General features: G+C 37.4%; 2 protein-coding genes across 3 annotated transcripts; one reads left to right on the top strand and one right to left on the bottom strand.

The window, feature by feature from the left end:
* Positions 1–21,372, top strand: LOC140979779 (uncharacterized). Its single transcript, XM_073445345.1, has 11 exons — positions 1–272; positions 704–987; positions 1,106–1,300; positions 8,613–8,959; positions 10,544–10,835; positions 14,443–14,601; positions 14,839–15,204; positions 15,981–16,046; positions 16,177–16,225; positions 16,625–16,748; positions 21,093–21,372. Exons 1-11 carry the CDS (start codon positions 5–7, stop codon positions 21,169–21,171), a joined length of 2,229 nt encoding a protein of 742 aa, XP_073301446.1. The 5' UTR covers positions 1–4; the 3' UTR covers positions 21,172–21,372.
* A 359-nt stretch (positions 21,373–21,731) lies between these two features.
* LOC140979780 (uncharacterized protein At1g32220, chloroplastic-like) lies at positions 21,732–26,563 on the bottom strand. Of its 2 annotated transcripts, none has more exons than XM_073445347.1 (7): positions 26,247–26,563; positions 24,612–24,714; positions 24,433–24,521; positions 24,224–24,279; positions 23,599–23,745; positions 22,713–22,838; positions 21,732–22,379 (listed from the first exon to the last, which is right to left on the bottom strand). In XM_073445347.1, the coding sequence occupies exons 1-7, from the start codon at positions 26,354–26,356 to the stop codon at positions 22,093–22,095; spliced, it is 918 nt and encodes a 305-aa protein (XP_073301448.1). In that variant the 5' UTR covers positions 26,357–26,563; the 3' UTR covers positions 21,732–22,092. The 2 variants fall into 2 exon arrangements, with proteins under 2 accessions (XP_073301448.1, XP_073301447.1); XM_073445346.1 differs by having other exon boundaries at positions 21,733–22,379; positions 24,612–24,717; positions 26,247–26,561.
* Positions 26,564–26,975: the final 412 nt, after the last annotated feature.

The raw sequence follows: 26,975 nt of genomic DNA, 5'->3' as shown, positions 1-26,975 counted from the left end.
AGCTATGGCACTATCGCTAATGACCAAATGCACTTCACTCCCCCGCCACCACTTTCGATCCTCGTTTTCTTCACCTCGCAGAAGAAGTTTCAGTGTATTATCTTCATTGACAATGGAACCTCCATCGGCGAAGAAAGTGAAGCATGAGATGGAGATGTTTGGGGACCTCAGGGTCGACAATTACTATTGGCTTCGCGACGACTCTCGCTCCGATGCAGAGGTTCTTGCTTATCTCAAGCAGGAAAATGCTTATGTCGATCATGTCATGTCTGGTTCGTGCGATCCATTGTTTATGTTCTCTAACCAAACACTTGCTATTCGTTCTTATGGTCTGATGTTTTTTTAACAAAAAAAATTAATTCTTGGTGTTCTTCCTATAATGCTTTGGAGCGATAGGCTAATTATTCCAGTGTGTCTGACTGTTTGTTTAGATGGGGTTTTTGATCAATGGGGAAACATAAATAAAATAACTGAATATCGCTAATCATCGGGATGCCTTTGTATTTCTTTGTCCGCACATAAGAGAGAATTAATATTATGAAAGCTGCTTCCGAAGAATGTCAATTTGATTCTGAATCGAAACTTTTGGGGATATATGGCTTAGGTATTTTTTATATTTGGGATGAATTCAGTTCCATTAACCTGTTTTCGTGTTGGTCTTTTCATATCTGGGTTTATATCTGTTTGATTTCTTCTTGCTCAGGAACCAAACAATTAGAAGATCAACTATACCGTGAGATAAGAGGTCGGGTAAAAGAAGACGATATATCTGCTCCCTTGCGCAGGGGATCTTACTATTATTACAAAAGGACTTTGGAGGGTAAAGAATATGTGCAACATTGCCGCCGCCCGGTTGCTGATATTGGTATACCTGCTTCTGTTCATGACACGATGCCAACTGGACCAGATACACCTCCAGAGCATGTCATTCTTGATGAAAATGTCAAAGCTCAAGAACATGGATTTTATGTCATTGGTGCTTTCAAAGCAAGATCTCCTTATTTTTTCATCTATTCTTTTCTTTGATTTTCAGCTTTGTCCTTGGTTGTAGTTTTTCTTCTGGCTGCCTTCCTTCTTTCTCATTTTTCTGAAACATCGTCTTCAGGTTAGCCCAAACAATAAATTGGTAGCTTATGCTGAAGACACTAAAGGAGATGAAATCTACTCTATTAATATCATTGACGCCGAGTCTCAAACGCCTGTTGGGAAGCCTTTAGTTGGAGTTACATCACAAATTGAATGGGCTGGTGACAATGCTTTACTTTATATTACTATGGATGAGATCCTCCGTCCTGACAAGGTAGGCATTTAAAGGCTGATTTTGTTATGTGGAATTATTGGCGAGTTATGTCACTCAGCACTCTTAATGACCCCAACAAACTTACTCCACCATAAGCATCAAAGTTATTCTCTCTCTCTTTTTTTTTTTTAATCCTTATATGCAAATTTATAAATGTTAGTTACATCATACTGCGTGCAAGGGCAAATCAAGAAAAAAAAAGTATCATATGAACCTAGCACTATCAAAACATGCGACACAATTAATGTAGAAAACTAGTAGTAGTCGCTGGGAAATATAAATATATGCATCTAAGCACAAAAGCTTTAATCCTGAACAAAGCATTGTCCACATCTGGTACAATATCTTCAAAGGTCAAGTTATTCCTGGCTGTCCAAATAGCATAAACCATCGCAGTGAAAGCAAACATATGAGCATGTTGATGACAGAGGGACGATATATGCACATTTTGAACCATTCGAGGGCAGCTCTAATGCTAGACATTGAGTAATGAATATGAACCAAAATCTGATCCTTGCTCCAAAACTGTCAACTAAAGTTGTATTAAAAATAAAGGGGATCAATAGATTCATTGCAACTAGAACAAACGACACAACTTTTGTCCTGAACAAAAAGAAGTTTGTCCTTAGTGAGAAGCTTTCTTTTGGCACCAAGGTACAAAATGAATGCATGTTTTGGCAGCACTCTAGAACTCCAAACAACTGCTAGCCCGTGCAATCGAGACATAGGCAAGGCGGGAGAACTGAAGAAGATATGAGACTGGCCAGAAGAGCCTGAGAACAATTCAGCTGTTAATGAGGTAGCATCAAGAGACAACAATATAACCATTTCTTTTTTGATGGCAAGTATTTTCTTGATTAACGGTGAATCCACATGCCTCGGTTCCCAGTGCCTAAGATCCATATTAACAAGTTATGTGCAATGTATCCACTTGACTCAAAGAGAGTCATTTTTTGAGTAAATATCCCAAGGAACACTACACAACATCACCTCATTTCAAATGCGAAGATCCTGAAGACCCATATCCCTTACGCTCTTAGGTGAACACAAGGATTGCCAAGAGATAGGAGGGAGCGTAGAATTCCAAACAAATCCGCCACATATTGTATAAAATTTATCAATAATACCATTAAGGATGGGCAAAATAGACACCCATAAGCATTCCACGCCCTGAAGAACATATTGGATGAGCTCGATTTTCCCAGCATAAGAGTCTTGTGTGGCCAAGCATTCATCTTTCGAATAAGTATATCAATATGCGTGCCATAATCAATGGATCTCAGTTTTACTGTGGCAAGGCGGATCCCAAGGTTTCTCTTTTTTTCTTATTGCTTGTGGTCTGTATTGGTGTATGTTGTTCTCGCATCACCTATTTTTTAAACATCCATGTAAAAATTATCAGCCAATTGAGTTGTGACCATTAAATGCATAGGCGCTACCTCCATTTTACCCTAGGACAATATTGCAATCCCAAAGAGTCCACCAGCTCACTGTTCAATAGACATCTCAAAACAAGCTATCCTTTTTGGCGGGTCGAGAAATTACCAACCAACCCTCCTATTTTAGGTGGCCGGCCTGTCATTTTGGTGGTGGGAAATTGCCAACCTGAGCCACCTATTTTATATGGCAGGCCCAAGGGGCTTAAGCCATTTTGACATTTCTAGCGTTCGATAATAACATAGTTTGTCTTTTTGGTAGATTATGCTCCTATTTCACGTGTTTGTGGGGAACCAGACTATGGATATTTAGTATTGATTGTTGTCATTACATGTTTAGAAAATGAAAATGTTTTAGAAGACATGGAGATGTTATTGGCCTATCTACTTATTCTTGCTCTGATTCATGACAGGTCTTATTTGGGTTTGTCGAGCCTTCTATTACAGAGAAGCTATCCTGAATGAGTTCCCATTCTGCAGATAATCTTCCACCTAATGTACTGATTCTTCTAGTTGATTGATCCTAGACAGGCCTGAACAACTATGAAGGATAATTCCAGTGCAGATGCTCTGAGATAGTTATGGGTAAGGAAAATTAAGTGAAGCCAAAAACTCTTGAGGATAAAGTCATCCATTGAAAACAAAATCCATTACCAAAAAAAGTAAGACAATTTTTGTTGGCTAATCATTTTGATGCGTCAAAATTCAGTTAGCAGTTAAAAACTTGGCATATTCCCAATCTGAGTGCACTCTTCACTTGTTGGAGCTTGATATTAATTGGTTCAAATTATTGGAATGACCGCCAATGAGATAATGGTATATTGAAATAATAATTATTGTGCAGTATCAAATGCTTTTATTTATTTTTACATCAAATACTTACTGGGGCGCATATCCAATGCCTGAAGTTGACGTTTGTTTCTCACAATGGAAGCATGATAGGCCCTGTTTGGTTGGGCTCAGGAGTTCATCTCAAAGCCCAATCATCGTATGGCTACAAAATTTAAATATCTTTATCCACCTTTTTTCCCATACTTTTACTACGCTTACTGCATGTTTCAAATTAACTATGTCAAAACATAAAATATCAAATTAATTATTTTTCTCTCTACTTTTGATGCCAAGCATTATACTATTTCCTCTTTTACACATCAAATCATCATTCAAAATTTTATCCAATCATTATCTAAAAAAAAAAGTAATTTTTTTGTTTAGTCACATTGAAAGCTCAACCAAATGCCAACAAAGCAGGTCCCTTTTCATAGGACTGTGAAAAAGAATAAATCATAAAAGAAATAATAATGAAAAAAGGGCACTTCTATTTGATCTGGAGAGTGGTAGGCATTGGTGGATGTAGATGAACAGGAAAAGAGAGGCAGAGGTTTGATGATTGGATGCAAGCAGGGATGTTGGTGGTGACAAAGAGTTTGTTTGAGGGTATAAGAGAGATTAATCCATTCTTCAGTCTTTTCATTTAATAAAAACTCGGGGGAGGGGACATACATCGAGATTGAGGGAGGTTTGGTGGCTGGTGATAAGTCGGGTATGTCAGGAATGAAAATCCACGAGGGTCATAGGGAAAGTGGAGGGAGGGCAATACTATCCGAAAATGATGGAGCTTACGATTGTTTGGAGAACATAGGAGTAAAAAGGGTGGAGTTAGGAGAAGACTTGAAGATAGATGGAAAACGACAAACGGGAGAAAAGGTGTTTCGATGAAGATCTTCTCTTGGAATATAAGAGGTGGAGGGTCGGCAACGAGGAGAGGATTCATTCGAGATGTGCTACGTAAGGAGAGACCCGATTTGGTTATTTTACAAGAAACAAAAAAAGAATTGATTGATAGGAGATTTATATCAAGCGTGTGGAAATCAAGGTTTGTTGATTGGGTTCATTTACCATCAGTTGGATCATTAGGGGTATTTTGGTTATGTGGGATCCAAGAGTGGTATCCATCACGGACAACATGATTGAGGAATTTACAGTTTCGGTATGCATAGATAAAAATAAGGATTTAGATAGTTGGTGATTTACGGCAGTATATGGACCATGCACACCAAAACTAAGACACAAATTCTGGGATGAGTTGGCGGGTTTGAGAGTTTTGTGTGGGGAGAGGTGGTGTTTGGGAGGGGATTTCAATGTTGTGAGATATTTGAATGAGAAAATTAATAGCCAATCACAAACAACAAGTATGGCTTGTTTTGATATGTTGATACAGGAGTTGGAATTGTGTGACCCCCCACTACTGAATGCGAAATTTACATGGTCAAATTTGAGGGCTAAACCGATTTGCAGCAGGATAGATAGATTCTTGTTTTTGGGAGGGTGGGTGGAATTATTCCCATATCATAAACAATCAGTTCTGCCACGCATTACTTCGGATCATTTTCCAATTGTATTGGAAACACAGAAACTTAATTGGGGGCCTTGTCCATTCAGATTCGAGAACATGTGGCTGCAACATAAGGGTTTTAAGGATAAATTTGATGTTTGGTGGAATAGTAAACAAGCTCAAGGATGGGAAGGTTATAAATTCATGAGAAAATTAAAGTCGATTAAAGAAGACATCAGATTATGGAACGAGGAGGAGTTTGGAAAGATTGAGATAAGGGAGGCAGAAATGCGAAACAGAATAATGAGATTGGATGAAATGGAGAGTGAGGGTAGGGAGAATGCGGAAGGGGTGGCTGAAAAATTAAAAATAAAATGGGAGTTGGAAGAGTTGGTGTGCCGACGACACAGAATGTTGCATCAAAAAGCAAAGGTTAAATGGTTAAAAGAAGGAGATCGCAACACAAAATTCTTCCACTCTTTGCTAAACCACCGAAAAACAAAAGCAATGATTAGCAAATTGGAAATGGATGATGGAGGGGTTATAGAGGATGAGGGTCAAATTGTCAAATTCATTGTTGATTATTTCCAAGATTTGTACAGTAATAGATCGGGGAAACGATTTGGCATTGAAGGAGTGGAATGGGCAACTATCGATGATGATATAAGAGCTGAACTAGAACTACCTTTCTCCGAAGAAGAGGTTAAGAAAGCGGTGTTTGCATGTGACAGGTGCAAAGCACCGGGGCCGGATGGTTATACTTTGGCACTTTATCAGGATTGTTGGGATATAGTCAAAGGAGAGCTAGTGATGGTTTTTGCAGAATTTTACGAAGGAGGGATCATAAATGGGCTGACCAATGAAACGTATATATGTTTGATACCAAAGAAACATGACTCGTTAAAGGTAAAAGATTTCAGACCCATTAGCCTCACAACGAGCTTATATAAGATAATTGCAAAAGTGTTGGCCACAAGGATGAAAAAAGTGTTGTCACATACATTGTCAGAAACCCAAAATGCATTTATCGAGGGAAAACAAATATTGGATTGTTGCTTGATTGCAAATGAGTTGGTGGAAGAAGGGAGGAAGAAAAATAAAAAAGGGTGGGTTTTGAAAATTGACTTTGAAAAAGCGTATGACAATGTTGAATGGGATTTTCTGGATTTTGTTTTACAGAAAAAAGGCTTAGGGGAGAGATGGAGAGGATGGATAAGAGGATGCGTATCCAATGTTTCGTTTTCAGTAATGATTAATGGGAGACCGAGAGGGAAATTTAAAGCCTCTAGAGGACTTAGACAGGGAGATCCCTTATCACCATTTTTGTTCAATATGGTTGTGGATGTTTTGGGAAGATTGATTGACAAAGCAAAAGAAGAGAATTTCATCGGAGGATACGAAGTGGGCCGAGATAAGGTGGAAGTATCACATATACAGTTTGCCGACGATACATTGTTCTTTGTGAAGACGGAGGAACACTTGGGCTTTTTGGTGCGAGTTTTGAAGGCATTTTGTGATATGTCAGGATTGAGGATTAATTGGGACAAGAGTGCCTTGTTGGGTTTGAATCAAGAACAAGCAGAGGAGGAAAGTATAGCTATGGGAATCGGGTGCCGCAAGGAAGAATGGCCAATAAAATACTTGGGAGTCCCTCTAGGGGGCAATCCTTTACAAGTGTCTTTTTGGGAGCCTATCATGATTAAGATTACTAGAAAATTGGCAACTTGGAAAAAGGCTTTCTTGTCTAAAGGGGGTAGAGTGACATTGATTGCTGCGGTATTGACTTCTATACCTATATATTTCTTGTCTTTATTCAAGATACCGAAAGGAGTAGCGGGGAAGATGGAAAAGGTAATGAGAAACTTTCTGTGGGATGGGACTGAGGGAGATTCACATTGTCATTTGGTTAGATGGAATAAAGTTTGTCGACCGAAAGAGAAAGGTGGATTAGGCCTCGGGAATATATGTTTGAGAAATACGGCATTAATGGGAAAATGGTGGTGGAGATTCAACGTGGAAAGTGATTCGCTGTGGAAAAGAATAATAAAGAGCAAGTATGGGTTACAAGAAAATGGTTGGGATGCGGGGTTGGCTAAGAATGTGACTTTTAGATGTCCGTGGAAGTTCATTTCTACATCATACCCGACTTATCACCGACTACTAAGACCGGTGGTTCGAGGGGGAACTAAATTCAGGTTTTGGGAGGATATTTGGTTGGGGGATTCATCTTTCAGGGATCTGTTCCCTTCTTTGTTTCAGTTATCTTCGATTCGTAATTTGCCTATTTCATATTTTGCTTCCTTTGATTCTTCGTCACATAATTTTTCTTGGGATTTGCACTTCCGTCGATCTCTCCGTGAGGAGGAGATCAATCAGTTATCTTCGCTTTTAACTATTCTTGAGGGTGTTAGATTGGTGGAAGGGGTTGATGATTTTCATCAGTGGGAGGGGGATCCGTCCGGGAAGTTCACAGTCAAGTCTTTTTTCAATTCATTCTTCACGGAGAGTAATGGTCCACAAGATTTCAAAATTTTCAGTATCATTTGAAAAACCCCTATTCCGTCGAAGATTCAAATTTTCTCGTGGACAGCAATCCTTGCAAAATTACCGACAGCCGAGATGATGCAAAAGAGATATCCTAATTGTTCTCTCTGTCCCAACTGGTGTGTGTTGTGTCGTAAGCATGTGGAAACACAAGATCATCTGTTTATTCATTGCAAGTTCACGCATGCGTTGTGGGCTAGGGCCTTGAAAGAAATGAGACTGGTTTGGGTCGTGCCGAAGACAACCCAAGATGTGTTTACTACGGATCTGGGACATTTGCTTGGCAAAAGAGGAAAAATTTTCTGGAAAGTTGTGATCCATGGAATTACTTGGGCGGTTTGGTTGGAGAGAAATAGAAGAATTTTTGAAGAATTGGAAGAAACTACGGAAGAATGATGGGAAAAAAATCAAGTTCACAACATTAAACTGGATTCGAACGGATAAAAACTTTCAGGGATTGTCTACTTTTGATATTTATAGAGATTGGTCATATGTGTATCGTTAAAAATTAACTAATTCATGGCAGTGGATCACTAGTCCACTTCTTGTAATGTAAAATTCTCATATTAATGATATTGTTATGTTTCTTATCAAAAAAAAAATACTTCAAGTGGGAATGGACCAGGGGTGGAGAGCTGTGGTCACAAGTTGGCGGCGGATATGTATCGGACAGGTCTTTAGGATAATACAGCGGTGAGGTTTGTAGGACTTTGCTTTGTTTCCGAGTTTCTGAAACTGAGCCTTGTAGCCTAGTGACGGAATTGGGGATTCCTGGATTTAAATGAGAAACCAAAACTGAAAAAAAAGGGGGACACCTTGCTTGTATTCAGGGATCACAATTTGTTTAGCCTTACAAAACATGAGCATGGCGAAGGAGCCTCGCTTCCTTAATGCAAAACATAGATTTTTCCTGACTGCTTTATCTAAAACCAAAGTAACAGCTCATCTGTTTGTTTTCAGTAATTGACATCTAATCACTGTGTATTAATTTTGGCAGGTTTGGTTACATAATCTAGGGACAGAACAATCTTCAGATTCTTGCCTTTATCATGAAAAGGATGACAGATTTTCTCTAGATCTTACTGCTTCTGAGAGCAAAAATTTTCTGTTTGTTGCATCTGAAAGCAAAATGACAAGATTCGTCTTTTACCTCGACATTTCAAAACATGAAAATGGGCTAATCATTTTGACACAGCGTCTGGATGGCATAGAGACATCCGCAAGTCATCGGGGGAATCATTTCTTCATTAAAAGGAGAAGTGAAAAATGTTATAATTCTGAGTTACTTGTTTGCCCGCTGGATAATACATCAGATACTACAGTAATTCTTCCTCACCGGTCAAGGTAATAATACAGATAGTCACAACCCTTTATTCAACTGAACCATACCCCTGAAATTTGTTAATTTCTAAGTTTCGTAACAAAATAACTATTGAAATAATTGCTAGCTGATTGCATGGTGCAGTGTGGTCCTCTAGTTGAGTTTTAGACCGTGTACATCACTAAAATCTAAAATCTAGTTGAGAAGAAAAAAGATTGAACACCTCAAAAGTTGTCAATTGGATGACAAAAAAAATTAGAATTTCTGTTGTAATGACATAACCAGTATCCTGTACATGGTAAGTTGTGTTCAGCGTCATATTTTATGATAAAGTAGGGAAAAGGGTGGTTGTTCTCGTTGATTATTTCTGTTTACCTACTACTCAGCAGCATCAGTAGGATAGAGTAAAAAAGCCGGTGGGTGTGGTAATGTTGGTCACTTCACAATAAACCCAAAAGCAAGCATGCAATTTATTAAACTCCACTTGAAACATCATGAGTGCAGTAAGGCACATTTGCATGTCCTAAGACCTAAAGTTTGTGCACATGCTCGATCAGCAAGCAGCCATTGAAAGTGGAGTTTGAGCAGCTGCAGGGGTAGAGCCTTGGAAGTCTTACCCCAAAAGGTGAGAAGCAATTGGTGAGTCAACGGAGGCTTAGGGTGATGCAATGCCAGGCGTCCCCTAAATTTCAATTGTGCATAAAGTTCTGTAATGAGTGACTGGGCATTGACGTAATTCTAATGACGTGATACCATGTCTTACCTTTAGTGCTCGAAGCAGAAGCCTTGGATCTCTTTTCATTCTTTGGTGCATGGCATGTTGGAAATTTGTCTGTTATTTCCTCTTTATATTCTTAGGCACTTAATTTCACATGCTTAGACAAAACACATTCAAATCACGCTCCTTAAACAAATAACACTTCGCCACAAATTGTCACCGACATTGGATTGATCACTATGGCATTTTTTCTCGTGAATGAGGCTGCATCTTGCTATAGATTTTTAGATGCGTATCATTATGATGATCATGACTAGGAACACTCTAATTTGAAGTCTCCTACTTGATAAATGATTTTAATGAACTAGATAATGTACACAATTATTGAGCTTTTTCAGTAAGTGCACTAATTGTTCAGGAAGTATTAGTGATGCTTACATTATTATACCCCTGATGACTACTTGCATTAAGTACTAGATTTTTTCTCTAAGACTTGTTTCATCTAAACAAATTATGAAAGCGAAGAAGATTAATTTATTTACTTTGAGAAATTAAAATTGTTACAGGATGACAGTTGAATTTGATTTTAATATGGTTCATGTATGTTTTAAGGTACATGGACAATGTCCTGTTGTGACAAAGTTCTTTTTATTATACACACGAGGTCGGTTTCAATACACCAAGATAATGGAAATTCCTTTAATACTAAGTTCATCTCTAGTTATAGTTTTGATTTCTCCCTGCGAATTATATTAAACGAATGCGTTAAGTTTTATACGTTCTGTTTTCATGTTTATTGAGTAGATCAAGAATTACTTCCATGCCAATGCTGTTCAATTCAGTTTCCTTCTGCTGATGAGCTTAATCAATAATTTTATGCTTTGACCAGTATAAATATTCAGGAGATCCAACTCTTTAGCAATCATCTTGTGGTTTATGAGCGTGAAGATGGTCTGCCCAAGATAATTATTCATCACCTTCCAGCTGTTGGAGAGCCACTTGATAGACTTCAAGGTGGTCAGACTGTGGATTATGTTGATCCTATATACTCATTGGATCCCTTGGAGTCTCAATTCTCTTCCAGTATTTTAAGGTTTCATTACAGCTCAATGAGGACACCTCCTTCTGTTTATGAGTATGATATGAATTCCCATACTTCAGTTCTCAAGAAGATAGAAGTGGTGAGTTAGTGCACATATGACTGTTACAAAAGCTATGACTCTAAGTTTCTTTTGAGTTTTGACACATAATTTTTGGCTTCTTATTTCCATTTCCATTCACACAATTTCTTTTACTTTTTTCCTTTATTTGAAATTTCATTTTCATTTGTTTCTCCTATCAACAAAATACAGTACTATTCTTTTAGGTTTTTGTCTTTGTATTTATGAATGCAAACAATGTAATGAAAGGAAATTTTTTTTGACATTGGTTGTCCCATCGTAGAAAGTTGGGGTTTTGAAGTCAAGAGATATCTAAGTTGTGCTTAATGTATCTGACCTGAGAAGCTGCTGGGAATTCAGTTGAACTTGTACATTGTTGTCATGTACCTGGACACGTAGCCACCCAGTTAGAATTGGCTGTCTACTAAATTGACTTTAGCCAGTCTCACCCTCTAGTATTCCCTAGAACAACAGCCTGAATTTAAAATAAATGAATAGAGGGGGTGAACATGATAATGAAGGTAAGTTTCGTTTTTGTATTTTATATTAATGCTGGAAATGGGAGTCACAAATGTGAGGATGCCAAGGTGAATGTGCGAACATACGAGAATGACCAAAATAAGAAATAAGAACACCAAAGAGAAAATTGGGGTTTTGTCTTTTGAGGAAAAACTTCAAGAGACAATTAAGATGGATGGACGGGTACTTAGGTGACCAATAAATGCTCCATTTGGGCAACGTGAAACCATGACAAATATGTATATTAACCGAGGAAGAGGAAGACTAAGGCAGGCTTGGTTAACTACGATAAAACGGGATAATATTAATTTAAATATAGATGGGGATGTAACAGGGGATACAGCACAATGGTACAAGAGGATCCGTATAGCCAACCCTAATTAGTAGGATAAAGGCTTTGATCGTTGTTGTATATTCCTGCCGTAAATGCTAAGGAACAAATACCCAATGCTAATATCACAATAAAGGAATTGAATCCCTGAGCAATGAAGAGAAAGAAATATCTCACCATGTTTCACCTTAACCATTCCAGATAGAAATAGATAATAGTTTGCTACTTAATACTCCATAATGATTTGCCCCTTAATGTGTTATTCCCTTTACCCATACCCTCGTATGTGTGTTGGTCTTACTGCTTTTTAAACTTTCTTATGGACCTTCCTCATGTAGACTTGTGATGTAACGTAAACACAGGACGCTAGGAATTAAGAAAACTTCCAACTATCAAAGTTTATTAAACTCAAAAATGTCTATACCAAGGCTAATGATAGCCTTTAAATAGAAAAATAAAATCTAGTATAACCAAAAGTTCGAATTGAACTAGGAAACCAAAAAATCTAATCCTAGACCGTTCCTAAATAATGGAAAGATAGATAAACAAAACAAAGTTAAAAATATTGATAAAACTATCTAATAGTTAAGATAAAGATGACTCTTAATTCATGTTTGCATCATTCTCCCGTGGTCGGAAGTCATCGAATCTGGAGGGTCGTCAAGCTCCCTAATAGGACATGTGGCTTGGAACAAAATTGGTGTGACATCAATCACCCAAGCGCTGGCACGGAGCAAGACAGGTGCGGCGAACAATCAAGGTCTTCCTCAAATTCTGCAAACATTGATAAGGACACGAGAATAATTTGAAGGCAAAAGCATCCACCACATGTGATTCTTTAACTTCACCCATGATTCAATCTGTCTTTCCATCTCCAGATTGAGACGCTTTAAGCTGTTGCCACCAAGCAGTGGTGCGGCCCTGAAAATGAGTGGCCACGAGGGCAGGTTGTTTGTGCATGTGTACTTCTTTGAAAGAGAATTTCATCCACGGCTGCAAGCCAATCCAACAATTCGTCCGGTTATAATTTGCCAAAATACTCAAGAATCTCCACCAAGAGTTCTAGAAAACCAAACAATCTTATCCTAAATCATTCCTAAATAAACGAAAGATGGATGAACAAAACAAAGTTAAAAATATTGATAAAGATACCTAATAGTTTAACATAAATATGAATCTCTTAATTCATTTGCATTATTCTCCTCGGGCTCGGAAGAATTTGTCATCGAATCTGGAGGGTCATCAAGCTCCCCAATAAGACATGTGGCCTGGAACAAAATTGGTGTGATATCAATCATCCAAGTGCTGGCACAGAGCAAGACAGGTGCGGCGAACTATCATGGTCTTCCTCAAATTCTGCAAAAGTTGACAAGGACAAGAGAATAATTTCAAGGTTAAACATCTGCTGCATGTGATTCTTTAACTTCGACCATGATTCAATCGGTGTCTTTCCATCTCGAGATTGAGACACTTTAAGTTGTTGCCAATAAGCAGTGGTGTGGCCTTGAAAATGAGTGGCCACGAGGGCAGGTTGTTTGTGCATGTGCACTTCTTTAAAAGAGAGGATTTCATCCACGGCTGCAACCCAATCCAACAATTTGTCCGGTTGTAATTTTCCAAAATACTCGGGAATCTCCTCGTTGAAAAATGCTTCCCAACAGTGATCATCATTTGCGGCAAGTGCTACCAAGACTTGGTTTGCATTCTCTGCCTGTTACGGTGTGCAAACAGATTATTATCATCACCTGCATCATCCGTAGGTATGTGATTGTATAGTTGTTCATGCAACTATGCAACCTATTAACATAGAAGGGTCACTTCTTCCACAAGTGTGGTGAGCAGGTCATGGTCATTAGCTACGCGACATCGAGGAGGCATGGTAGAAGCTGTGGGTCGATGGCTCTGGTGCCAACTGATACAATGCAACCACAGAAGGACGCCAAGAATTAAGAAAACTCTCAAGTATCGAATTTTATTAAACTTAAAACTGTTTATACCAAGGCTAACGATAGCCTTTAAATAGAAAAAAAAATCTAATCTAATCAAGAATTCAAATTTTTAACTAAGGAATCAAACAATCTAATCCTAAACCAATCCTAAATAAACTAAAAGACAAACAAAACAAGCTTACAAATATTTATGAAGTTGTCTAATAGTTTAAGATACAAATGAATCTCTTCGTTCATGTTTGCATCACTTTGTCAGTTTGTCTATTGGGGGCCTAGATGATCTTTGGCCCATACCACTCCTTCAACACTCCACTACCCAATATGCAGCTATTTTACACTACTTAGCATCTCCATTTCTGTCTGTTCAGCTAGTTCAGCCAAGTATACCTTTACTTGGAAATTTCTCTTGCCTGCTATTGCTCAGGTTTTTTAAAGAGAATTCTGAGGCTATTACTGTTGAATTATGCATATAGCATTCTGTTCGGGATGCTTTTCTTGAATGTGATCATTATGAGATCTATTCTGGATAATCTGACTTCTCTAACTTAACATGGGCATCATTAGCTTGAGACAGACTGGCATTATTTGAAGAAAAGAATACCCAAGGTTTTTATATTCTTTCAAAGGGAAGGTTGTATCTTCTTTTATTAGTTCACGGATTATTGATGGATCTATGTACATCACTAATACTTTACATCCATTTCTTGGTTTCGGCTCATTTTTATTTTCATTTTATTGCTCAATGATATAACTTTTGATCTTTTAATAAATACTTTTGAAGCTAAAAAGGTAAACCACGAATGTTATAAATAATCGTGTTCTGATTCAGGTCTTAGGAGGCTTTGATTCTGCAAATTACATAACAGAAAGACAGTGGGCCACTGCTCTAGATGGTACTCAAATACCCATATCTATGGTTTATCGAAAGGATCTAGTTAAGTTTGACGGCTCAGATCCATTACTTCTTTATGGTTATGGTTCCTATGAGGTAATATATTATCCTATTGAGAAAATGTTTTATGTGAAATGAAATAAATTGCTGCATGACAAAGGTTCTTTCACAATTTTGACATTACCTGTGTATTTAATGCTTTGTGGTTTTCCGTCCATGGATAAAACTGTAAAAAGTTCATGTTGTTCCAGTGAGTAGCAATGACTTTAGTCTTTTCATGAAACCTCTGGTTGCATTTCATGGTTTTCTTCTTACAGCTACTAGTTTGAATAGGTATGTGTTGATCCATATTTCAAGGCATCAAGGCTGTCTTTGTTAGATAGGGGTTTCATTTTTGCTGTTGCCCACATCCGTGGAGGTGGTGAAATGGGCAGACCATGGTACGAAAATGGTAAACTGCTCAGGAAAAAAAATACCTTCACAGATTTTATTGCCTGTGCTGAATATTTGATAGCAAAGAAGTATTCTTCTGTGGAAAAGATTTGCATTGAGGGAAGAAGTGCCGGGGGTTTGCTAGTTGGTGCTGTGCTTAACATGAGACCTAATCTGTTTAAGGCTGCTGTTGCTGGAGTACCTTTTGTCGATGCTTTGACCACGATGCTTGATCCAACTATTCCCCTTACGACTTCCGAGTGGGAGGTCAGTTTAGTTTTCATGGTTTCCTATTCTTGACTATAGTCTGATCCAAAACCATGTTCATGAATAATCCTTGTCGTTCATTCTTCATTGGTACCTCTACAAGTTCTCTGAAGTTAATCTCGCGAAGGATTAAATCCATGAGCAAAACAGAAAAAAAAAATTCTGTACACTCCTCTCAAAAAGCCCTATCAAAAGCATTTAATCGAATTCCTCACAATGCCCCCCATTACATTTTACCTCCTTATTTTTATATCTCACTTGTGTTTGGGTGACTGTTTCTCTAGACTCCCTTTTGGACTTTCCTCTTGAAGATTTTGTATTTAGGGGTGACGAGAGAACATAAGATTAACCTTCCTGAAAAATAAGTTATCATTTTGATAATTCATGTACTTTTTTGGACTAGGAATTGATTGAATTTACATTTCATTTGGGAAAGCCATGTTGTTGGACTATGACATAATTTTCTTGTCAAAGCATTTCTTCTCTATCTCCAAACAATAATTACTTGTGCGTCATAATTCTTAAGTTATAATAATATATTCAAGGAGGATGCCCCGCAAAACAAATACTGCTGCATAAATAAACCAGAGGCACCACCTACTCCCCCACCACGCACTTTTGGTGTCGAGCCAAAGGCAAAGTTGTAATTCATATGCAACTTGCTACTAGAATATTAGAACATTCTAGAATTTAGCAAGATATTATGGTTCAACAAGTACAACTATGCACTGCAAATAAAGTGTGTTTGCTCTTGCTTGTTTCTTTTGTTACCACAGGAATGGGGAGATCCTCGCAAAGAAGAGTTTTACTTCTATATGAAGTCTTATTCCCCAGTAGACAATGTGAGTACCTTATCATTCTGTTTTTATGTTTCTGTGTTGATAAAGGAAATAGGTTTCATATGATTTATCTTTAGTTTGTCAAAGATAAAAATATGTTGGTTGTAGGCTTAAAGGTGACTTACTTTTATAGGTCAAAGCACAAAATTATCCGGCTATCCTTGTAACTGCTGGACTAAATGGTAAGTTGAGAAAATGCTTACCTTTCTATTTCTGCCGTGGAATGGAATCAATTACTTATTTTAGCTTCCATGATAAGTTAAAAGCAGGTAGAGGGGTGGTTCAAATGTTTTCATCTTAATCACTCTCTTAACTTTTGTATCTCTTATGATTCTCTGTTAGAACACATTTATACGAATGATTTTCATGACCATGATATTTATTTAGCTTATGTCTGTCTAGCTGTATCTAACCTATACAGTTCATTGTCTGTCATGGTTTGCTTGATTTGGTATGTTCTGTATGTTGTTGATGCTATCTAAGTCGCTCGTACAATGAAGACGTGTATGATGGATTCTGTTGCCTGTCAAACAAAGATTCTTAATCTTCTGAGGTAACATCTGAGCAATTTTCCATGACAGATCCAAGGGTTATGTACTCAGAACCAGCTAAATTTGTTGCTAAGTTGAGAGAGATGAAAACTGATGATAATGTTCTGCTGTTTAAATGTGAACTTGGTGCAGGGCATTTTTCAAAGTCTGGAAGGTGATAAACTTTTTTATTTTATATTTTCATTTCGTTGGTGCATGAATATGAGTTTTGTTCCAACATCGGATTTTCATCTCAGTTATTAGAACTCTCATAACTTTTTAAAATCGCTAAATCAGAATCTGGGCATTTGGAGAGTATATGTGAAAGTAACATTTATTCACATCTCAAGTAGAAGTAGGCAACGTCACTTTTGCAATTGAGTGTCCATGGCATCTTGTTTAGGATTTCTAGCACTGCCCATCATATGTTTACTGCAAATATACATATGGTATTTTGCACAAAAGACCAACTCCTGAGGAAAATTCAAGTTAACTCTTGTGGGACCTCATATAGTTTATAATTTTGAGATGATAAATTATTTTGCATTTTTAAGGCTTGGAATTCTACTTTTGTGTAACCATTCATTTATGTTAATGTCTGCATTGGATAAACTGGCCTTCTAAAAATGTGGGATTTGTTGGAAACCTCAATTATATAATCCGTGAATATATGTAGCACTGAAGCAGTACTCTATCATTAGATTTAGGATTCACCATAGGAAAATAATTAATGGATACGTTAAGAGAATTTGTTGAAAATCATGCATCGCAAATTTGAAAATTATAGAAGGGGAGGTTAAAATTCTTGTTATGTTCGTGATTTCTTACTACAAGTGTACAGTGTCAAGTTTTAGTAAGGGGTAGAGTAGGGATATTGTTTCATAGAGAATGAATAATTCGATGCTAGACTAAGTATTGTAATTAAAATAATCTTAACTTTATTTATAAAATTAAATGAGTTTGATAGCAAATAATAAAGATTGCAAAAATTAATCGAGAATAAAGAATTAGAAAAATCAATAGAGACAAATTCTAGAGGTTCGATTTCACTTGACCATCCATTATATTCAATTCCTATTGACATCTTTATTGTTATTTCTTGTAATTTATTATCTAATACAATATCCCTATCAAAAATCTAAATCAAATAATATAATTCGCACAATAATTCTTCTGATGGTTTTTATGTAGTTACGTACCTTCCGAACTCTACAAACACCAACGATGTATTTTTCTATGATCTCATTCAAAATCTCATTTTCCGACTGATAGATTCAAAATATTATATCATTTAATATATGCCCAGTAAATCGAAAGCATCAAACAGAGAAAAACACATATAAATTGCACGCAGAATTCAAATACATGAATCAACCCGTCAAAAACATAGTTTCAAAACAAGCTTTGTCGTTAGACAAATAAATTTAATCATAAAGAAAGTAAATATGGCAGAACATGTTCTTGAACATCATTCTAAAAATCAGAAGAAAGAAAAGAAATCAAAACAAAGATAGATGATACTTCTCCATCCCTGAATGCCGCCCTCTCTGTCTTCGGACCAAGATCTCTTGCTCTTCAATGTCATTTTGGGTCTCTCAGTCATTCTCTCCTCAAAAATATTGAGAAGTCCTCTTTTAAACTTGTCCTAGTCGTCTTTTAAAACCTAGTATACGAAGTTTCCCAACTCTGTACTGGCTGCGCTCCTGGATAAGCGTAGGTGTGCTGATGATTCGACTTTCACACTTATTTCTCTCTCGGAAAACTGCCAGGTGCGCCTGCTCTTTGAATTTTCTTCCCTGTTTTGACATCTGTGTTCCTCTTTCCGTGCTACTCTTTCCACACCTATTTACGCAACAAACAATTGAATGTTGCCTGAATTCCTACAAACGACAAAACATACATCAAAACACGTGATACTGCTCAAAAATTAATAATTCAAGTCAATTACTAACATAATATAAGTGCTAAAATTGCACTTATCAAATCTCCCCAAGCTTAAACTTTGCTAGTCTCGAGCAGAAAAAGAAAGAAAGATAATAACAGATAATGACCTAGAAACAAATAAAAGCGTCACTAACAAACAAACTCAAATCGTGTAATTTTTTAATCATAACTGACCTCGGAGATAAAATATCTAAGTTCTCAAATCAAGTGTTTGTCACAACATGCTCAAAAGTTCACGTGTGTGAGTGATTTGTCAATCGTATCTGATTGACCTAACACTAAGATTCATGCAACTTGTTAACTTCACATATTCATAGACTCCGTAGCTCAGGTTTCAAACCATAATCTTCTAAAATAAACATTCGCTCACACATATCAAAATGACTTTTTGGGTAAACATTTGGTTCAACAAATATTCAAGAAAAATGTACCCAAGTGTAATTCAATGCGATGAGAAGTGTATGTGTGATTTGATCAGAATCCATACTCATTAACAGTGTTTCTCGAGTGTCCATAGGCTTAACTCTCACAACCTTCTCCACTAGTATATTGGATAAATGCGACTTGGTCAATATACCTTTTCAAACTTATTATGTGAAGCTTCGGCTCTTGAATACAAATAAAATATAGGAATGCAAAGAAAATGAGTAAGTAGTAGATCGTCTTTTTGCACGCTCGCCCATCAAATTCCACTCCCGTTTACTTTTTACTTCATCGTTTTTCTTTTCCTTTTGAATTCACCTCATCCCAATCATTTTTCTATCTTTTCAACACTGTTTCTTTGTTCTTTTTTCTTCTGGCGATATGTAGTCATCTACTGACATTGCTGATGAACATATTGCTTCAACAATGATAACCTCTCATTCATTGTCATAAGGTAGATGGGAGTGGTGGCAGCCTGCGCTCTACTATGCAACAATTAAATACCCTATTTTCTTCTCGTGCTCGCCTTTGCTCAAATGTGATGGCCGCTGCTCGATACACGACAACAATAGGGGATTGTACCTTCAACAACTCTTCACCGTCATCCCAAGTGACACCTGCATACTGGCATAGATCGGTGATAAGCCACGGGTGTGGGAGTCCTCCGGTGGTGCTTCCTCTCACTGCATGAAAGATGGATGCCTGTATGATTCGACCCAAATCTATGACCTAGCCGGTAATGATGGCGTAGACAAGGGCTGTCCTATCTCGTGTAACCGTGATTGTGTGGCTCGTGGGCATCAGTCTGGTAACCACAAACGATTACCAGCTCATTTCAACGTCTAGCAAATCAGATTTGGCAAATGACACCGGCTCATTTGATCCATTCTCCATTCAGCTTCCTCTCCGCACAATTTTCTGATAACCTCACCATAATCTAAATGCTCCTGCAGACACTGGCGGAGCCAGCATATGCCCAGTGTGGGCCGATGCCTACACTGGGCCAATTTTTTTTATATATGTGTGTGTATATATATATATATACACGCTGTTGTTCGTCATTTTCTGACGTTTTCCCATCAATTATCAATGCTACTGGATGTTCGTAACTTGTGTTCAAACTTTATGACACATTATTTTTAGTTGTCGATTAATCATTGCTCTTTTTTTCCTTTATTAATTATAATATATTGTTGCCTACACTGAACTAATATCCTGGCTCCGCCCCTGCCTGCAGATAGTCAACGTATTCATCGTGCATGATCATTGGCATTTTGTAGACTGTTTATGGAGTGGCTGTCAAAGGCCACCATCTTTCCTCGCCCTTTGTGTTTGAATTTCAAGTTGGCATAAAATTCACGGACTAGACAGATCACGACATCCGCCTGAGGGCGTGCAAAATCCATCCATTGTCTTCTTTCGGTCTCTACAATCATCCCGTAGTACGGTGGGATATATCTAACCCACGTTTGTTAACTAAGTTCTTTGTTAACATGGCCGTGTAATGATTTACGACCTCCTCATTCCAGAATTTCGTGGTGTTATAGTTTGCCGAAGATGATGAGGCGGTCTTGCGTTTGTTTCTTCTTTGGAGCCATCTATCAAACTCCCTACAGGCAATTGATCCACTTGACCATCGGCACCACCAAACTACACTCCCTCAGACTGGACGCTCTAAATTCACACAAGCGACAATCAAACACCTTCACCCAATCACAATACCCGTGCCCCTTCCATAGAGCACCCACGCTACCCGGGCACGGGTGAAGCCTGCTCTTCGAATCTCTCCCCTTTTTTGACATCCGTTTTCTTCTTTTCCGTGCTCTCGTCTCTTTCCATGCCTATTTATTGTTGCCTGAATTCCTACAAACCACAAAACATACCCCAAAATGCAAAATACTGTTCGAAAACTAACATAATTCAAGTCGACTACTAACATAATATAAGTGCTAAAATCGCACTTATCAATTTACTTGTGCAAATTATCATTATTTGGAACACGGAGATTGTACTAAAATGCTGTTTGTTGATCAATAATTGAAGGTTTAAGGTTTGAACTGTATAGTCATCGATCATATTGATATCCCGAAACCTGATTTATTTTTATCTTTTTTTTCTTTAAATGAAAATTTGATTTATTTTTGTGATGCAGATTTGAGAGGCTCCAAGAAGCAGCATTTACACATGCCTTTATTCTCAAGGCTTTGAACATGGTTCCGACGCAACGTTAGCTAATAATTGCCTTAATTCTCTCTTTAGAGGCTCAGTTAAGAGTATTTCATTGTTTACAGAAGGAAGATATCAGATACCACTAATTTAAATTAAAAGGAACGTTCGTTTTCTTCCATTTGAGATGTGAACCTGGATTGATTTTTTCATGCATTCGCTTGATTGTAGAATTTCTCCAGAAAGGATTTTTGGCATCCGCCTCGTATCTTGTCAGCCAATATCGAGAGTTATTTTAACTATTTTACGTGTCCTCCACAGAAATATAAATTGTGACATCTAAATCTTTTACACAGAAGGCACATCTATGTTTGTGTTCTCGAAAGTCTGTCATTGAGTTGAACCGAGCAACTTTTCCTCCATTTATGTTTAGCTAGTAGTACATACTCAGTGGGGAGGATGTCAATTATCTATATCGTTTGTTATGAATCATTTGACCAAGTTAATTTTCCAGTAGCTTCAGTATGTCGTCTCATCGAGCTGCCATGGGATGAGTATGATCCAATTGATCTCGCGGTTATTGATGTTTGTCTTAGATCTTGGAAATATTTATCCGATATGATCATGCACGTATAAATTATCTATCTTGCTATTGTTCAATAATTTATGTTGTACGTCTGATGTCTAGCAGACGATTATGTTTCCTATACTTTGATAAGGCCCACGTCTTGCCAGCTCAGTCTCCAGGGACCATTTTCTCCTGAATTAGATGATGCCTGGACTTGACTTGGTTAAACTTCCAACCTATTGATGTTTTGAGTCTGATAAAGTAATATTTCCGAGGTCCTTGAACAAAACGAATGTTACTTCGGAACCAGCGTGAATGACTTTTGGTTTAAAATGGTACAACTTGCGGTATTATAAACCTCAATTGCACAAGTCCTAACTAGAGAAGAGAATATGGCCTTTCAAAAAGCCAGCAAATTTCAAACCTTGGCTGCTGCTGCTGCTGCTGCTTCCTTGATTTGCTCTATCGTGAAAACGCCAAAGAAATAGTCGTCTCTGATAGCATTTACCACAGCAGTGGCAAGATCGTCTACGCTGACTGGCGGTGCCAAAAGTAGATCAGAGGCAGGCAAAGAGTTCAAAGGTTTGGTGAAGTTTCCAATAGCAGATAGAAATTTCTCCAGTGGCTCGCCTATCAAGTCCAGGGGAATCTCAAATCCATCAACCATTCTCTTCCCATATATAAAACCCGGTCTGAAGACAACACCTGCCGAAGTTGACAATAAAACATTTGACCGTATATAACAAAGAATAAGTGCAACATCAAGAAAAGAATACCATGCCCTCCCAATTAGCGGTTCATTTATTTAAACAACTTCAAAGTATTGAAGATTCAGCAGTGTGTTTGGCAGCCTTGGTAAAAAAAAAAAGAGAGAAACAATTCAAAGATCACACAGTATTCAGTATATTGCGGTAACTCGTCTTATTTTGGCTTTAATTTACATCGGCATACAAACAAAATTTTTGTACTCACAGATGATAATGGTGGGGTTTGGGTTTGGGCAAAATGGATAAAAATGCAAGTTGTCTCAGATGTTACCCGATGATGGATATTTGGAAAGAACCTCAGATTCTGCCTTTCTCTTTCCAGTGAAGTAACCGGATGTAAGTAGAAATAACGGTAGATTATAATCATGAACTGATATCAATACGAACTTAGGGATACCTGCATAGGAATGAGAATAAACTATTGATTTTGAGTAAAATGAAAAGATTCTTGGTTTACGTGACATACAGAGTTGAGCTTACTCCGGCTTTATACTAAAATTTGTTGCTCTTTAGAATTTTTTTTAAATATGCAATGAAAATGTGTAGGAATAATTTCTTAAGAATACACTTAAAAAACACTCGGCATAAAATGAAAACATGCAGTTTTTTATCACGATGAATAGAAACTATGAACAGACTATCTAGCACTAAATCATAACTAATCCTAGATAATGCAAAGAAAACCAGAATGTATTTCAAAGGTCAGCTAGTGCAGATGCACTTCTAATAAATTTATTTTAACAGCCCTCGGATTTAAAACATTGAGAAACAGGTAAAATAACACTCGCATCAGCAAACAAAAAAACTTATGACAAATTGATTGGTACAATAATCCAACATTTGGTAATTAGATCAGCGGTGCTATACAAACTGTCATACATGATATTATAGATGATATGTAGGTTCATACAATATTGAGCACATTTGTATAGATTAGATACAGCTAGACATAGCAAGCAAAGCATTTAGCAATTAGCAAACGTACAAGGAAAACAAGCTCATTGCTCTCAAGAATCATCCGGAAAAAAAGATCCGGAAAAAAAAAAAAAAGAATCATCCAAAAAACAGTCCATAGCTTCAGAATATCAAATCGGAACCAGATCAAAAAACTATTCTCACTTGGAATACCACAACGAGAGAAACGAATAATTCCTCACCAAAATTTTTAGCAGCATTTACAGCCAAGATATTAGCTTCTCCGTTGATCCTTAGCATTTGTTCCTCGCTGCCAAAACCTCCTAGTGTAGAAACAACTGCAGTAGCCCCAGTCAGCACTTCATCCCAATTTACATAGAAAACATCCCCTGTTTGATTGAAGAACCAATTCAATTCTTAAACAGCTTTAATGAGGTATTGCTTGTATTCTTCAATGGGTTTAGACAGTGCTGACAAATATAGCAGCCATATATTCAAACTTTTTTCTAAAGGATTCCAATATTTCCATACGAAGAAAATTGAAGGTGGTGTTTCACACAGAAGATTCCAAAACTGTCATTAGATTCTAGTTCCGAGAATTAAAAAGTGAAAAGGGATGTTATCAATCTTCGATTTATTTGCCTGCCTGCCACCAAACTAATGCTCTTCATAGAATCTTATAAGGTTTTCTTTGATACCATAAAATATGAAAAGAGATGTAATCAATCTTCTGTTTATTTACCTGCCTGTCAGCCAACAACAACTCTTCTTTAATGCTAATATTACTCACAAATAAGCATCACACTTTTTGATATAGCAAACATATATGCAAAATGGGCATATCATACAAAGCAACAAAGCACCTGCCTGTCACCCAACTAACTTGATCAACCCATGAGCCCGAGTAAGAAGGACGCCCTGACCTGGGATAAGGATGAATACAGCAGCATAATGTAATCAATCATGTAGTAAAACCCATATTTAAAGAATAATTTGGCACAAACTGCCGCTTAGGACTTTACTTTTCATAAAAGTGAGAAATCAGTAATTAGCTTCAGAAAGAGACATCCTTGTACCTGCTAACACTAATGACTTCGATCCCCTTTGATATTGCAGCCCTGCATATAGCTGTACCCACGAAGCCGCTCCCTCCTAATACTACAATCTGGTAATAAAATGGATAGTGACAGCTAGGTTAGATAATTAGCAGAACAGCAAGATGTAATTAGCAATAAGATTAATCTCAAGGCCATACTTTCTCAGTCTTAATATCAGCCAAGACATCAATCGTACCAGTAGTAGTATCCTTTATGCTACTAGATTCTGCATAACTGCATTTGACACCAACACTGAAAGGGCTACTATAAAGAGAGAAAAAAACACTATGTCATCACCGTTATCACCAAAATGTCAAACAAGTCAATAGCAGCTATCATGATAAAATTTGATAAGACCATACATTTTCCAAAAATTGACAAAAAATATTGGTTCGGGATCGCAATAATAAGTTTACAACCCACAGCCGGTCGTCCTATTGCGGTTCTATTTTCAACTGGTTACCCAGAAGCGAAGTAGGTGTTGGATGAGATTTATTCGCGAATATCTGCTAATGTCCCATTTGCCAGTTCTTGCTGTCCTTTTTGATAAACCTACAGCCATCACCGGTTTTGTTACTAGAACTTGCATGTGTTGTCTATACTCAGTCAACTAGATCACTCATTTTTTTGAAAGAGAGAAAAAATCCACAATGAGAACAACGATCAGAGCGACTATCACATCCAATGCCAATAACTGAGGTTATGTTCTATAAAAGGAAACAAGAAGAACAAAGATAATGATATAATCACATACCCATCAGTGAGGTTGTTACAAACTCATTAGTCTACCTTCATGAATGAAATACTTGCAACCCTCCTAATGCACTGCCTGGTTATTTGATCTGTAGTTTATTTCGTATTTCGACCTATGGATATATTGGAGTTGATTTTCCTAACGAAATTGTAAAAATAAGGTGTTGAACGAATAGTGTAATGGGTGATTGGCACTGAAAAAATATTGCTATTGTGGACAAGGAGAAATTATGTTTTAAATAAGCCTAGGTGTTCTGCATGGACAGAAGCAAAAGCAAGGAAATTCAATGTTTAAATTTGGATTTGGTTCTGTCGACATGTGATTCCACAGACACAGGGACTAACATAAGAAAACATGAGATTTGCAGTTTTTGTTCTGCACCAAAGATAGGTTATGGCAGGCCAGCTGTAGGAGCAATGAGCCTCAGAAATGAGTTAAAAAGCCATAGCTAGGAGTGATATCCCTATTAAGTTGTGCTACATGTGACCGCATGTTTCATAAATGGTTTTGATGGTCGTGGTTCACATTGTTGCAGATGCTGTGATGTACCGCAGGAGCCTATGAGCCTCACAGAGAGAATAGAAGTCATAAATCTCGTGTCCCGGACATCCAGCAAACACTAAGGCCCCATAAATAGAGTCCTCCGCATTAACAAGGTGCACCCCCTAAAGCTAGAGCTTAATGTCACTTTTTCAAACACTCGCAAATGAAATAGCATAAAATTTTTCCATTTGAGTTATGCCAAATGTATGGTCACTACATAATTAACCAGCTCGGCGATGGACAAATTATCAGCCAAGAAAAAAGTTAGTCACTGACCACCACCAGCAGCAACATCACTTAAAAATTTCAAGCTCGAAAAAAAGAGACTGATTTGTTCTTTTTTCTCGTTTACCCCTTTAAATTCCGAATCAAAGCTACAAAAGATCAAGCATAATCCATGGGTTCCACTGCTACTCCATACCCAACTCCGCCAAAAAAAAAAAAAAAAACTAAAACCAAACAAAAAACCGAAAACAAGAGCCCAGCGAGCACAAACCGAGAGGGAAAGAGCCTCGGAAAATGTGACGCACTGGATGAGGGAAAAAGGGTCCTGCTCGGTTGTGCTGAAGCTGCGGAAATGGAGGCGCCGCAGTAGAGTGACGTCATCCCTTCAATGGTGTTTTCTTTGTGCGTGAGAGCCACAATTCAAGAGGAAAGGTGGTGGATTTTTTTCTACACTTTTCTGGACAGAAATTGATGGATGATTCCTTCCAAACAAACAATTGTGGTGATGCTATTGCGATTTGTTCTCTCAAAACAAGAAATAGTTTTATATTGAGATATACATTTGCTCTAATGTTTCACCTCCACTTAAAATTTTTCAACATCCTACTTGCATTCTATATTATTCGATATCTCTAACCGAGTAAATCGTATTAAACAAATCATATAACGCAAACTCTTCGAAGAAATATTGTCCGAGAAAATCGAACACATAATAATCATTGATCAAACCATCACTTAAATTCACTAATTCAAATCTCCATCATGAGTCAGGACATAAATGTGTATGGTATACGAGTTCTCGTTAATCACATTTCAATTATGTTTTTCTATTTAAAAGTTAGTTATTATTTATATGAGTTATATCTATATAGTCCAATAAAAAGTATGTAATAATCACAAGAAGTCGGTACTTGGTAGGATGAGACCTTCAATTGCTCTACAAAATGATATATCAACCAAATCAAAAGGTTGTGTTCAAAAAACGATTTCTATGCAATAT

Source organism: Primulina huaijiensis, chromosome 6 (assembly GCF_012295235.1).
Source record: "Primulina huaijiensis isolate GDHJ02 chromosome 6, ASM1229523v2, whole genome shotgun sequence".
NCBI lineage: Eukaryota > Viridiplantae > Streptophyta > Magnoliopsida > Lamiales > Gesneriaceae > Primulina > Primulina huaijiensis.
The sequence above is the reverse complement of the archived record's forward strand: the minus strand, read 5'-3'. Positions and strand labels throughout refer to the sequence as shown.